The 14,344-nt window shown below is 40.3% G+C and overlaps 1 protein-coding gene across 11 annotated transcripts in view; it reads left to right on the forward strand.

The window, feature by feature from the left end:
• Hipk3 (homeodomain interacting protein kinase 3) overlaps positions 1 to 12,441 on the forward strand; it is a 108,995-nt gene extending 96,554 nt beyond the window's left edge. For 8 of the 11 annotated variants that reach the window (XM_050146931.1, XM_050146929.1, XM_050146926.1 and 5 more), the window contains 9 exons: positions 3,435 to 3,556; positions 3,774 to 3,901; positions 3,987 to 4,148; positions 4,301 to 4,363; positions 4,636 to 4,926; positions 5,144 to 5,284; positions 7,334 to 7,569; positions 8,045 to 8,172; positions 8,608 to 12,441. In XM_050146931.1, coding sequence (XP_050002888.1) covers positions 3,435 to 3,556; positions 3,774 to 3,901; positions 3,987 to 4,148; positions 4,301 to 4,363; positions 4,636 to 4,926; positions 5,144 to 5,284; positions 7,334 to 7,569; positions 8,045 to 8,172; positions 8,608 to 9,084 — 1,748 coding nt within the window. In that variant the 3' untranslated portion in view covers positions 9,085 to 12,441. The remainder of the gene's footprint in view (positions 1 to 3,434; positions 3,557 to 3,773; positions 3,902 to 3,986; positions 4,149 to 4,300; positions 4,364 to 4,635; positions 4,927 to 5,143; positions 5,285 to 7,333; positions 7,570 to 8,044; positions 8,173 to 8,607) is intronic. The other 3 variants (XM_050146921.1, XM_050146922.1, XM_050146923.1) reach the window with 3 other exon arrangements.
• Positions 12,442 to 14,344: the final 1,903 nt, after the last annotated feature.

A 14,344-nucleotide genomic window follows, 5' to 3' on the forward strand; every position in this document is an offset into this window, starting at 1 on the left:
TATATAAATTTTTTTTTGGTTTTTCGAGACAGGGTTTCTCTGTGGCTTTGGAGCCTGTCCTGGAACTAGCTCTGTAGACCAGGCTGGTCTCGAACTCACAGAGATCCACCTGCCTCTGCCTCCCGAGTGCTGGGATTAAAGGCGTACGCCACCATCGCCAGGCTGTTAAATATATTTTTGTGCTTTTGAATTTAACTTCTTTCTCCTTCATCTATACCTATCATTCTTAGGTTTGGCATTTTCATGGTGTCCCATATTTCCTGGATACTTTGTGTTAAGCTTTTGTTAGATTTAATGTTTTCTTTGACTGATGAGTCTATTTCCTCTATTGTATTTTTTAGCGCTTGAGATTTTTCTCTTCCATTTCTTATATTCTGCTGTTTATGTTTGCATTTGTAGTTCCTGATCATTTTCTCGTGACTTCTATTTCTATAATTCCCTCGGCTTTCAGTTTACAAGTCTTGAATAGTTTCTTTCATATGTTTAATTGCTTTTTCTTGGTTTTCTTTAAGGGATTTGCTGATGTCTTCCAATTTTTTGTTTGTCTTTTTCTCCATTTCCTTGAGGGAATTTCTCATTTCCCCTTTAAGAGTCTCAAACATTCTCCTGAAGGTATTTTTTTTTTTAGATCATTTTCTTCTGCTTCATCTGTATTTGGTTGTTCAAGTCTTGCTGTTGTAGGGTCTCTAGATTTTACTGGTGTTATGTTGTTCTTTGTGCTGTTGCATGTGTTCTTACCTTGTCTACTCATCTTTTCCTCTAGTTGGTGTGGTTGGGGCTGTCTGTGACTCTGGTGATTAATCTTCTAGGTGTCAGTGGATCCAAGGCGCAGATGGTTGTTCCTCGTGGTACAATCAATGCCTTGGTTCTAGTTACCCCTTTGGTCCCTCTGTTCCTGGAGGTCGCTCAGCATTCCAGGGGTTTGCTCTCGCTCTGTGGAGTTTGCTGTCTCAGGCCTGCTCTGGTCTTGGTTGTAGACTCAGACCTGTTTCTGTAAATGTCCCTGGTCTGTATCTGCTCTTTCAGATGTCCCTGGCTTGGGGTTGCTCCTGCAAAGGTCTCTGGCTCTGATCTTCACCCTCAGGGGTCCCAGACTCATGCCCGGACCCACAGAGGTCCTGGCTCAGGTCTACTCCCTCGAAGGTCCCAGATTTATGCCCAGACCCGCAGCAGTCTCTGGCTCTGGCCCACTCACTCATCATTTGTTCTTGTGGAGTTAGCTATCTCAGGTCTGCTCTAGCCCAGGTCACTGGCTCAGTCCTGCCTCTGCAAATGTCCCTGGTCTCAATTCGCTACCACTCCATGGAGCTTGCCATATCAGGCCTGCTCTGGCCTAGGTGTCTGGCTCAATCTAGACAGGGAGTCTTAACAGAAATAGGTGATTCCTCATGGTGCAAATGAGAAGGAAACATGAGCCCACAGCAAACTTAGGTGTTTATTGAGGTGGGGAGTACAGGCATGGTGAGGTCGATTTGCAGAGAGAACATGAGAGATATTTCAGTGTGATAAGACAAATCTTTTATCTATTTATTTGATTTATAATTATTAAGGAATAATCTTATTTGCTAGTAAATATATTAACGTCTTAAATGTAGTGTCTGCCTTATACACGGTCTCAGCATCTCTAGAAGCTCTCAGTAGCGGTCCTTTTGTTTGTCTCTTTGATTTGCTTTTCATTTTGGAGACATTGTCTGATTCTGTAGCCCAGGGTAGCCTTAGACTTGAAATCATACTGCTTCCAGCACACAAGTGCTGGGATTTCAGATGTGTGCCACCACACCCAACTCTTTATCAATCTTTGTACCTAGTTTTCAAGTATTAAAACAATTCTAATCAATTAGTTTTGCTAACATAGAAAATTCTGATCTTAATCAACTATTCAGTTTTATCAAAAAGGTAATAGGAAGAGAGAATATGCAGAGCTTTCATAAATGTGAGCATTGCTTATGGGAGCACTTGTGGACAGAGAAAATAGAGCACATTGATAGTAAGCTAAATGTCTGAGGAAAATAAACAGGACACAATGTTTTCTTTAGGATTAGCACTTAATAATAGAGTTAGGCAGTAAAAAAATTAAGATTTTTTTTAAATAGAAAGACTAACAACTGCAGTATTTTATTCCTTATGACTAAAGAGAAACACTTAACTTCACCTCCATTAAAAAAATAATAAATTGCATGGACCCATGCTATTTGGCTGAAGTTTAGCTGTTGAGATTACATTGCATAGTGATAGGGTCCCATCTTAGTTCGTGTGAGTGTACTCTGACTACTCATGCAGCAGACAGAGTCACCCAGTGATGCCTTTCCTAGATGGTATTACATCATTAAGTGATGTGCTAGTCTGTAACGAAATTGATGGCTATAAAAGTTTAGAATTATGATAAAGAGAATTGATTATAGCTCTTTTTTTTTTTGGTCCAGGTCTTGGGACATTCTGTTTCTCAAAGCCTCCCTAGTTGGGTGTGGTACTGCTTCATACTTACAATTCCTACATACTTGAGAGTATTGTGAGAATATTTAGGTAGATGGGGCAGTGGTGGCTCACACCTTTAATCCCAGCACTCAGAGGCAGAGACAGGAGGATCTGTAAATTTGAGGTCAGCCTGGTCTACAGAGTGAGTTCCAGACAGCCACAGCTACATAGAGAAACACAAGAAAGAGTTGTTATTTACAGACTGGCTTATGATACAGTGAGAAGAGATACTAATAATAACATAATTAAATGGCTATCGGTCTTGCCTGTGTTTATTTATGTATTTGTTGAACCATTCTAACAGTGGCAGCATTTGTTCTGCAGTGCTAGCAGCTCTCTACTGGGGCACCAGCCTGTTATAGCATGTTGGATAAAGCGTTGTTGGATCATCAGACTAAGCAGTATAATAGTTTTTGCTACTCCTTTGGGGGATGAAATATGATAGCAAGGATATGAATTTATGCGATTCAGAAACCCCCTTGTATCTGTCCATTAATTTGAAATTAATTAATTTAGTGACAAGTGTGTGCGGTCCTGACAGTTTTGAAGAAGAGATGGCTTAGGCATAGTGTGTGAAAGAAGCACATTGCTTTACTAGGTTTTTATGAAGATCGTGAGCCTCAGCCTGTCTTTCCAGACCTTGCCATAGCAGAGAAACGGAGAGGAAATAATGCCACAGTGGAAACTCAAGATGGAAATGAGAAGTTGCAGGAAGAACAAATGATTTTGCTTTGAAGCACATTTTAATAAACACAGAGTAATTTGACATCAGTATTTGTAACAAAGTACTACAAGAAACAGATAGGAAGTACCCGTCTTTACTAATAGATTATTTTGTTAATTTTAAGTAGAAACAGACCTAATCTGAATCAGAATTTAAACTTGTTATACATTTAAAGTAATTTTATAAGTTTTGCAAGACAATTTTCCCCCTGTTGGATGACTGTTCTGTTTCCCAGGTATTCCTGCAGCGCATGGTAAACCCACCAGTTACTCCATAAGAGTAGACAATACAGTTCCACTTGTAACTCAGGCCCCTGCTGTACAGCCACTGCAGATCCGACCTGGAGTTCTTTCACAGGTTGGTCACAGTTTACTTTTCCTTTACATATGTGCTCTCATTTTTTAACTTAAATACAAGTCATATGTCAGCTTGTACTTCCGGGAAGTAGTAAGAGTCAGTCTGTTTTGTATTCCATGGACTTTAGCTTTTGTAATTACTAGTTGTTGCCTTAACTGTTGTGAATTTGGGACGTGTTATTTGTACCTTTGTTTTATTGGGCTGTGTTTTGATGCAGCAGACGTGGTCTGGCAGAACACAGCAGATGCTGATACCTGCCTGGCAGCAGGTAACACCCATGGCTCCTGCCGCTGCAACACTAACTTCGGAAGGCATGGCTGGTTCACAGAGGCTTGGAGACTGGGGGTAAGTCCAAAGCAGAACCTCTCTGTGAATTAGATGCATAACAAATCACAGTGAAGGAATTCACTTTTCTGAACTTGCTCCATAGGAAAATGATTCCACATAGCAGTCATTACAACTCGGTGATGCCACAGCCTCTTCTGACCAATCAGATAACATTATCGGCCCCTCAGCCTATCAGCGTGGGCATTGCACATGTTGTCTGGCCTCAGCCTGCCACTACCAAGAAAACTAAGCTGTGCCAGAACAGGTTGGTGTTCATGGACTGTGGTTTTCCTCTGCGTTAGTAAATTAAGCTTTCAAATTTGCATGTGCTCTAAAGGGTCACTCTGTTTATTCAAAAATGACCTCTTTTATAGCTTTTATACAAACACTAAGCCGGCTCCCTTCTTAATTTCTCAGAGGTATTTTGGTAAAACTAATGGAATGGGAGCCAGGAAGAGAGGAAATAAATGCTTTCAGTTGGTAAGATTGTCTTTATTGCCCTTCGATTGTTATCTACCTGTACTATAGCAACTGTAGACATTCGGCTATCACACATACAGAAGAGTATGTAAATGTAAACCACAGCAGTATTTTAGTTATCATTTATTATAATTCACAAAACTCTTGTGTATCACTGTGTTACATCCATGAACTTGTGAAAGTTTGCATTGTTTGGTTTTACAAAATGTCTTTGAGAAATATCATTTCTCTATTTTGATCATAAAAATTACAAATTGTTTCTTTGGTTGCAGGAGTAATTCATTGCAGAATACCAATATCCCACATTCAGCATTTATTTCCCCAAAGATAATCAGTGGGAAAGATGTTGAGGAAGTAAGTTGTGTAGAAACACAAGACAATCATACCTCAGAAGGAGAGGCACGAAACAGCCGGGAAGCATCTGTCAGACAGGACTCGGCGGTTTCAGATAAACAGCGGCAAACCATCATCATCGCCGACTCCCCGAGTCCTGCCGTGAGTGTGATCACCATTAGCAGTGACACTGATGACGAAGAGACCTCACCCAGACATTCACTCCGAGAGTAAGTGCCAGATGCACAGATCAGCTTTGGGGCACACTCTCTGTCAGTGACCCTTGGAGTGAATATGACTGTAGCCCTTCATCTGAATGTATAAGCTATACATTTGGGTTCGTGTAGCTCATTCTGAACTGTTTCCTGCCTTTTGGTACTGTAAAGTTTGGCTGGCATGAGACTATCTTCTCACTCTTGACCCCTGTCTACTCTTCCCTCCTCCCAGGTGTAAAGGTAGTCTAGATTGTGAAGCTTGCCAAAGCACTTTGAATATTGACCGGATGTGTTCACTCAGCAGTCCTGATAGCACTCTGAGCACCAGCTCCTCCGGGCAGTCCAGCCCGTCCCCTTGCAAGAGACCCAACAGGTAAAGGAATTTTAAGAGTAGCTTGTCGTAAATGTTGAGCCTTTCTGTCGTGTGTAAGTGTCTGCCGCTTACTACAGTGATTGCTGTTTTGCACACAGCTTTTGAACTACATAAATTTTGTAAGCTTGTAGTTTTAGTAATCAGTTTTTTTCCCATTAAAATACCTCCAGTTTGTGGTGGTGCATGCCTTTAATCCCAGAATTTGGGAGACAGAGGCAGGGATCTCAGTGAGATCAAGGCCTTCCAGGGTTACATAGTGAGACCCTATCTCAAACAAACAAACAAACCTAACCTTTAATTTAAAGTGCTAATACATACATTTTTGCATGATGAAGTACTGAGTGACCCTCTTACAGAGCAGCTACTCTGATTTTTATCTCTACTGTTGGTAGCTGACTTATCTGCCTCCTTTGGTGTGCTAACATGTTGAGAGATGAGCCACAACAATTTTTTCTGGGAGAGGTTTTGGAGAAAGAATTTCTTTGTGTAACAGCCCTGACTGTCCTCGCCACCCGGAACTCTCTCCCTGCGCTCTCACAGAGTGTGACCTTGAACTCAGAGATCCTCCAGCTTCTGCCTCCCAAGTGCTAGGATGAAAAGTGTGAGCCGCTACACCTGGAACCCACAACAATTTTTATGAAATACGTTTGATTTTATATTATAAAAATTGGTGACAATATTTGAAAAGTATTTTAAAGCTAGTGTTTTGTTGTTGTTGTTTTGTTTGTTTTTCAAGACATGGTTTCTCTGTGTAGCCCTAGCTGTCAGTCAGAGGCTGTACTACCACACTGGGCTTTAAAGTTGTTTCTTTTAGTTAGGAGCTGTGGTTGGAGTACTTACTAGTCAAAATTCTGCAGAAGGCATAGACAAGATTAGACAAGTGCATCTTCTTATAGGTTGATGTTGGTTAGTTCATACATATATAAATGTACACATATATATACACATAAAATAATCATAAACATGAACATATGCATGTAGATTCAAGAGTAAAAAGAAAGTATGCATATAAAAAGAGATGCCTCAAATTATTAAAATTGATTGATTAAATAGGCAATGATATAGAAATCCCAGGGAGTGGGGTCTCGTGAGGGCTGGGGTAGTGGTAAGAGTGGGATTCAGGAATCGGGGTTGTCTACGGGTTGGTCAGAAAGCCTTTCAGGACACCTCACCTTACAGTTGGATCTGGAATATGCAAGTCCCTATCACCCAAATTTTCTAGACAAACATTTTGTTTTGTTTCTGTTTTTTTAAGTTTATATGATGTGTTTGTATTTTCATAAACACTGTGCATGTGCCTCCGGAGACTCGAGGCCAATGCTGGGTGTCATCTTCAGTTGCTCTCCACCATATTTGTGGATATCTCATGGAATGTGGAGCTCGCCCATTTGCTAGACTAGCTGGGCAGCAAGCTACGGAGCTCTTCTGTGTCTGCCTCCCAGTGTTAGGGCTACAGATATGCCCTGCTGCATGTACTCAGGTTTGTATGTGGGTGCTGGGATCCGAACTCAAGTTCTCATGCATGCACAGCAAGTGTTTTACCAGTTGAGAGGTCTTCTAGCATCTGGAACAGTAAGTACTTCTTATCTTGAAGAGTTGTTGACTGAGTTTTCTGTCCTTCCTGGTTCCCTCAGTCATTAAGTTTCAAAGAAATCACACAGAGATCTGCATTAGTTGTAGACTGATTGACCCATTAGCTCAGGCTTCTTATTAACTTATAACTTATATTAGCCCATCATTCTAGTATATGTTAGCCACATGACTCAGTACCTTTTTCAGCGAGGTAGTCACATCTTGCTTCCTCTGCGGCTGGGTAAAGGACTGCGGAATTTTATGAACTATTATGATGGAGCAAATGTGAAAGAAAATAAAAATAGCTGAGTCCAAAAGGTATTTCTGAAGTGGAAGAATTTGGTTTATCTGTTTGAATAGAGTCTGGAAATACTATGAGGAAAAAAAATTGGCCAAGGACGAAATATATATAAAATAACGGAGCATCTCAATTAGTGTGTTGGAGATTATTAAAAATACAAAAATGTTTTCTTGTAGTATGTCAGATGATGAACAAGAAAGTGGGTGTGAGACTGTGGATGGCTCTCCAACGTCAGACTCCTCGGGGCATGACAGTCCATTTGCAGAGAGCAGCTTTGTGGAGGACACTCAGCAAAGCACAGAGCTGGGGACTGGTGCTGGCACAGAAGCCAAGCCAGCTGTGGGCACTGCTGTGGAGCCCCCAGTGGGAATAGAGAGTGGACTGAATGTCGATGAGCACATGACGAACACAGGTAAACTTAGTTTTCTGATTGTCCTTAAATTTAGGATCATGGTGACCAGGATTGTTAAAAGTCACCTTGAATTCCCATCTTGACCCTGTCATATCTATTACACAGAAAACAAAAACAAAACCCAACTCTTCAAATGTCATCCAGTATGCCGGGCGATGGTGGCGCACGCCTTTAATCCCAGCACTCGGGAGGCAGAGGCAGGTGGATCTCTGTGAGCTCGAGACCAGCCTGGTCTACAGAGCTAGTGCCAGGACAGGCTCCAAAGCCACAGAGAAACCCTGTCTCAAAACACCAAAAAAAAAAAAAAAAATCATCCAGTGCTTAGAAGCCATGATGTTATCTTTAAATTTTACCTTAAGGTTCTTCGATCACTGTTGTATAATACAAAATCTGTAAGCACATGTCTAAGTTTCATTGGAGAAGCAGAAATCACAGCTCTGTAATTTTGTATGTGTTTGTTGGTTATTGTTGCCAGATTCTACATGCCAGCCATTAATAAAAGGACAGCCTGCCCCCGGAAAGCTGAACCAGCCTTCTGCCTCGGGTGCTCGTCAGCAAAAGCCCACATCAGCATTCCAGCAGCCGCATTTGAACTTCAGCCAGGTGTGCTCCTCTGTGCATTTGTGAGCGTGAGATTTATGTTTAGTGGTTTTTTAATTTTTTTTACTTTATCATTTTAGTTTTTGATTTTGTGTGTGTGTGTGGTACGTGGTATGGGATGAGTATATATGGAGCAGAGATAATGGGGATAATTATGCCATGGGATTGTTTTGGGGTTTAATAAAATGGTATGCATGAATGTTAGCTTTATATATAAGTGTTATATAAATTGTAGGGACTAATTACCGACAGTAATGTTGGCTGGAAGTGGCAACGGTAACAAGTAAGAAGTAGGACAATGCTCATGTGTTTCCTTTCCTTGGTAAACTGGACTGAGAGGTCCAGTGTGAGCTGCCTGTCCCAGCCGCTCCAGTCCCTCTGGTCTTCACTTGGGTCTTACAGAATGTGCTGTTCAGTCGTGGTTTTCTTTGTGTTCAGGTTCAGCACTTTGGAGCCGGACATCAAGAGTGGAATGGAAACTTCGGGCATCGAAGACAGCAAGCGTATATTCCTACCAGTGTCACTAGTAATCCTTTCACTCTTTCCCACGGAAGTCCTAACCACACAGCAGTACATGCCCACCTGGCTGGAAGCTCACACCTCGGAGGACAGCCTGCTCTGCTTCCATACCCGTCCTCAGCTACCCTCAGTAGTGCTGCCCCAGTGGCCCACCTCTTAGCCTCTCCGTGTACCTCAAGACCTATGTTACAGCATCCAACTTATAATATCTCCCATCCCAGTGGCATAGTTCACCAAGTCCCAGTGGGCATAAATCCCCGTCTGTTACCATCCCCAACCATTCATCAGACTCAGTACAAACCAATCTTCCCTCCACATTCTTACATTGCAGCATCACCTGCATATACTGGATTTCCATTGAGTCCAACAAAACTCAGCCAGTATCCATATATGTGAAAACTCAAAACAGTATATTGAGGAAGCTCAATGATACAAACGTTTGATTAAAAATAAAAACATGGTATTTAATAAATATTAGCCATGGCACAAGAAAATTATTTTTGAATCATGTAGACTTGGGTGCAATTTAAACAACTTTGAGCTTTAAAAAAAACTCTCACTTTTAATGTGTTTTGCACATTTGGTATAACTTGTCTTTGGTCATGTATCTTCTTACGTAGTAACTCTAGACAGGTGACTTATGGGAGCGGAAGTCCAGTTTTGCTCCTGCTATTTTTTATAAAATTGCCTTCTAACTAGTGCAAGACACGTCCACATTTGGGAAGCCATTCTGTGTCTAGACCTTAGAGCAACAGATGCACACGTGTCAGAATTACAGCATATGAGTGAATTGTACTGTCTGTGTCTTAGTGTGTACATGTTGGGGCACTTAACCTAAGCAATTGAGCTATTGTTCTTTACATTTGCATGTGTCTTTTGCATGGGCAAAATGTTGCCTAGACTTGGCTCTTAATGTTGTTCTAATAATCTCAGCTGCATTGTAAACCGTTCCCACACATAGTGCCTTAAATATTTGAGGTTGTTCAAGTTATACCTATCTGTAAATGTTGAGGACTGCAGCACTTAAAATTCAGACCTACTCTTCAGTTTTCTTTCAGTAGAGTAATGTTCTTTTTGGCTTCGTGTGGTATGATTTCAGATAGTAGCTGCTTTTTCCTTAGTAAGAGGGCAGCATGTTTGCTAGAGCTGAATTCTGCTGTCTGGTTTTTTTTCAGAATGATCTAGCTTCAAGAAAAGCAAGCAGTTAGTAGTGCTTAAGCAAACTTGATTCAGTAACTAATGGGTAGTCGGTGTCTGTCACGGCACAGCATTTATATACTAGTAAGTGACACTGCAATACAACCTACGTTTATTTTGGGAGTGTTTGCTGTATAATTGGACTTCATAAAATGTTTAGAAGTGCAGTAGGCATGACTTGAGTAGATAATGAAAGAAAATGCAAAATGCTCATTGATTCATGATGTGGTTTCATCCTAGCTTGGGCAGACCATGCAGTATTTAATACATAGTAGCAGAATATTTACTATTGAAGCTTGAAAAGATGTGAGTTCTTTGTGTGCAATTTTTCATTTATGCATGTGAGAAGGTTTTTGGTTTTGGTTATTTTAAGTATTTTTACATTGTAGTACTCGTTTTTGCTTGTTGGTGGTGTTTGCTTATTTAATACATTCCGTCAGGGACAGAAATTACATGCTTTTTCTCTTAGGAAGTGTGTATTGGGTTTTTCCCTCCCCCCTCCCCTTGGTGGTGATGGTGGTGATGTTTAAATGAAGTTGCTTTTACAGCACCAAAGACTTAATCATCCATTTCTTATATAAAAGGTAGCTACTTTTTGCATAGACCTCAAGTATATTGTAGTGTAGAGGTGGAATTTAAGGAAAGGTATTAAACCAAGGCTGTGTTTTAGCTTCCAGGCAAGTAATAAATTGTATCATTTATCTTGAATGTATCATAGATAAGCTGCTATATAACGATTGCCACTTCAGATAGCTGTGAAATTAGGTGATTAACTAGTTGTTATTTAGCCTTCTAATTTCTGTATAAGTCTAATTACACGAGATAGAAGCTGGGGTTTTGATTTTTTTACTTTGCTTTTCTGTTTGGAGTGTCATTGTAACTACTGTATTGTAAATGATGGAAACAATTGCCTATGTTATTTTGGGGTGTGTTATTTGCATCAGTATTTTATCTCTATTAATGTTTGTGCTCATCACTGCATATAAAAACTTGGATGTATCAATGTAACTTAATTTTTTTATTTTCATACTGGCATTGTAGACACTTGAGAAAGCTGTATCTTGCAGGCTTGACTTAACTTTTTTTCCTTAAAAGTCTGGAATATAAACTTGCAGCATTTACTGGAATAAACAGTACAAAACATTTGAGTGTAAAACTCCAAATGTTTTGGACTGACACCATTTCTTTACTAAGCAAGTTGCATACCACAAGTACAGCTCTAGTGCAGTGCTGACTATAAGCTAATGATACATTTTTCTTTACTCCATTGACATAAGCAGTGTTTTATTTAATAATCATCTAAGACATAAACGTGCCTGAAGCTGATTTTAAAAATTACAGTATTAGATCATAAAGAAAAACCAGCAGCACATTTTTAGTCACTGAAAATGAAGGACTTGATTCCCCCACAGGTTTCAGTGTTTTTAGTAATTGACTCTATGCATTTTATACACATAGAAATGTATATAAACACATTACAAGTGGAGTAGACGGAGATTAACTTGGACTGTCTACAGATGACACATTTGTGGACTCGTTAAGTAACTTCTGCTCTTCTCACTTGAGCGTGGCCCAGCAAGTTACTGCTGTCTACTCACATTTTAGAAAAGCGTTAGTGCTGGTGATGGCTGTTTCAGGAACACCGAGTACAAGGATTGGTTGTCACAACAGGCACAGAAGTGGCCCGTAAGCTGTGCTTACTGCCCAGAAACGATGCATTTTCTGTCTTTAAGTTCATGACTAGAGCAGCCTTGTTCAGTTCACAGCAAGTGGTAACAGTCAGCATTTTCATACCACGGTAATGCTTTTTAAAGGCATGTCTCTTAATTAACTGCAATCATGAGCTTTTTAACATGTTTCAAAATTTAAAACTTCAGAATCCCCCTGAAGTCCAATTTTAGCATAGTGGCAGAAGAATCTGGATTTTATCCTTTTAAAACTATTTTAATAGTTTTGTTTTAATGTTTTCTTAAATAAAACACTGCATGATTTCCAAGTTGCATATTTGTGTGCTAATTTGCAAGTGAATTTTTAATCGATTATTTTGATATTTAGATTTTTTTCTTCAGGGTATTAATATGTTACTCTGTTAGCAAAACCTTTCATTTTAATACCTCTACTGCTAATTTTAAACTTGGCTTGTGTTCTGTAAAAGTTACATCATACACTGCAAGGTGTAGGAAGATTCATTTTAATGATCCCTTATAGATCCAATGGCTTAGTTTGAACTGTTAACTGTTGAGCAGTTTTACTCTTGTGGCTTTTCTCTTTGGTTTGTTTTTGCTTTTACTTCTATGCTACACTAGTTTGCCATGTAGCAATTGCACTGTGCAATATTACAATAAGGACTGGGAAAATTTTTATGGATGTAATGTCTATTACAGTTTGCGATAGTATTTCTCTCTAGTTCTCAGTGATTTAAATGTGACCAAGCCTTCTGTACTTTGTCACAAAAAGCGGGTTTTCCAGGTGACTATTTTGGTGAGTGTCAAAATAAGAATTTATGGTGTATTACTGTTGATTCACTTTGAATTAAAATATATATATTGCAGCAAACAGCTTGCTGACTTTTTTTCCACTCCAGTATTTCGTAAGAGCAGAGATGGGAAATTTGGGCATTTCCAAATTCCCTCCACACTGACATTGCATTTGATGCACAGGGCCCCCTTGTGGTAGGAATTTTGTCAGGTGAATGAGGACGTAGTACAACACGTTTATGTTACTTGTCCAAAGCTTGACTGCTCCTGAGTGTGAACATGAGGTAGAGCCAGCTAGTCATCTTTCCACCTTTCTTTCAGACTGTAGTCTGGCACAGCATGGGAGAAATATCTGAAACCACAGCACAACCTTGACCCATTTTTCTGGAAAATTTGAGTTTCTCAAATATTTTTAAGGGCAGTGTTTCTGTTTGCTGTTCATGGATGGAGAATAGGAAAGCCACACGGATTTTTGAAAAGGAAAGACGAGACTTTGAAAGAATGTCAGTTGCCCTGAGCCAGCTTCAGTTAGTGTTCTCAAGGCCTTAACTTTGGACAGAGGTCTGTAGGCAGGTGTGTGGGAAACACTCCCTTAGAGCAGAGCAGCGGTTAGGGACTTCTGTGCTTAGGGTCAAATCCAGAGCTAAGCTAAAACATGCCAGGGACTATATATTTCTCCACAAACTTTTCAGTTGGAACATAAAGCAGATGAATATTTTAGTATTTGTTGGTGAGAGTCTTCCAGAGGACACATAATTACATTTAAACTCATATCTGTATAGTATTCTCTTGTCTGTATTTTTTGTAGTTGTCGATGATGATCATTTGGATAAGTTTGCCCTTTTTAGGTATTTGGACTAGTGTTGCTGTGGATGTTACTGTCCATCTTGGAGAATACATGTGTCTGCAGTGTATATGTAAGAATACCATTTCTTTGGCCACTGCCACACAGTATTCCAAAGTCTCAGAATTAGTTTGCTCTTGCAGTACGTGAGCATTCTGGTTGTCTCCTAACCTAACAGACACTTTCTTTGGTTGCTGTTGTGAGGTTGGGTTCTTAAAAATAAAAATAGCAGCAACAAGAAAAAACTGTCCCTAAGGTTAAAATACTAGTCCTATATTTAGATGAAATCTAGTTTGTGATTTGTGTGAAAGTCGCCTCAATTCCAGGGAATACCAGAGAATTTTGAGCTATTTAACTGGTGCTAGGGCTATAGACATTTTTTTTTTCCTGAAGGGCTTAAAGAAAGGATAGCAGCACAGAAATGTTTTTGAGTGAACAATTTAACCAGTACCTGCTACCTTGCCTGGCACATCATAAGTCTGCTGCGAGTCATTCAAAATAGGAAATACCTCCAAATGCTGGGTGTTTGTCACTGGACAGAGCAGAAGGCCCATTTATGGTCTTACTGCACCACGGTGGGGAGCCAAGTCAGTGCCCAGCAAGGTGGCATTGGAGGTGCACAAGGGAAACACAACATAGGAGTTTAACTAACTGGAATATGGGCTTTAGTGTGAACAAAACGAGTGGTAGCCAGTAATGACAGAGCTCAGTGCATGGGCGGGGTGCCGGAGACAGAAGATGCCACTGTGGGGCTGGGCATGCGGCCTTTTGCCAAGAAAGGGCATAGACTTAATTCCAGTCACTGCGAAGCTATCAAAGGAATTTAGATGGTCAGACATAACCCAATCTGTGTTTTTTAAAATTCAGTCTGGTTGGTTCATGGAGAATAGGCTTCAGGCGTGAAGACCCTCTAGGGTGGTATTGAAGTCCACGTGAGAGAGGCAGAGACATGAGTGCCAGGCTTTGATCAAGAGGTTTGTATGAGGAATAATGTGTCTCTTTCTCTTCCTAGAGATAGTCTCCTTCTCCAAGCTGACCTGGGCTCCAGCTCCCCTGCTGTGTGTGCCACGACGCCATCTTCCTTCTAGTTTAACAGTCTTTGGAAGAGTGAAAGTTTTGAATTTGGATAAAACCCAAC

This window comes from Alexandromys fortis, unplaced genomic scaffold (genome assembly GCF_014885135.2).
Source record: "Alexandromys fortis isolate MF-2015 unplaced genomic scaffold, M_Fortis_MF-2015_v1.1 scaffold_12, whole genome shotgun sequence".
Lineage (NCBI taxonomy): Eukaryota > Metazoa > Chordata > Mammalia > Rodentia > Cricetidae > Alexandromys > Alexandromys fortis.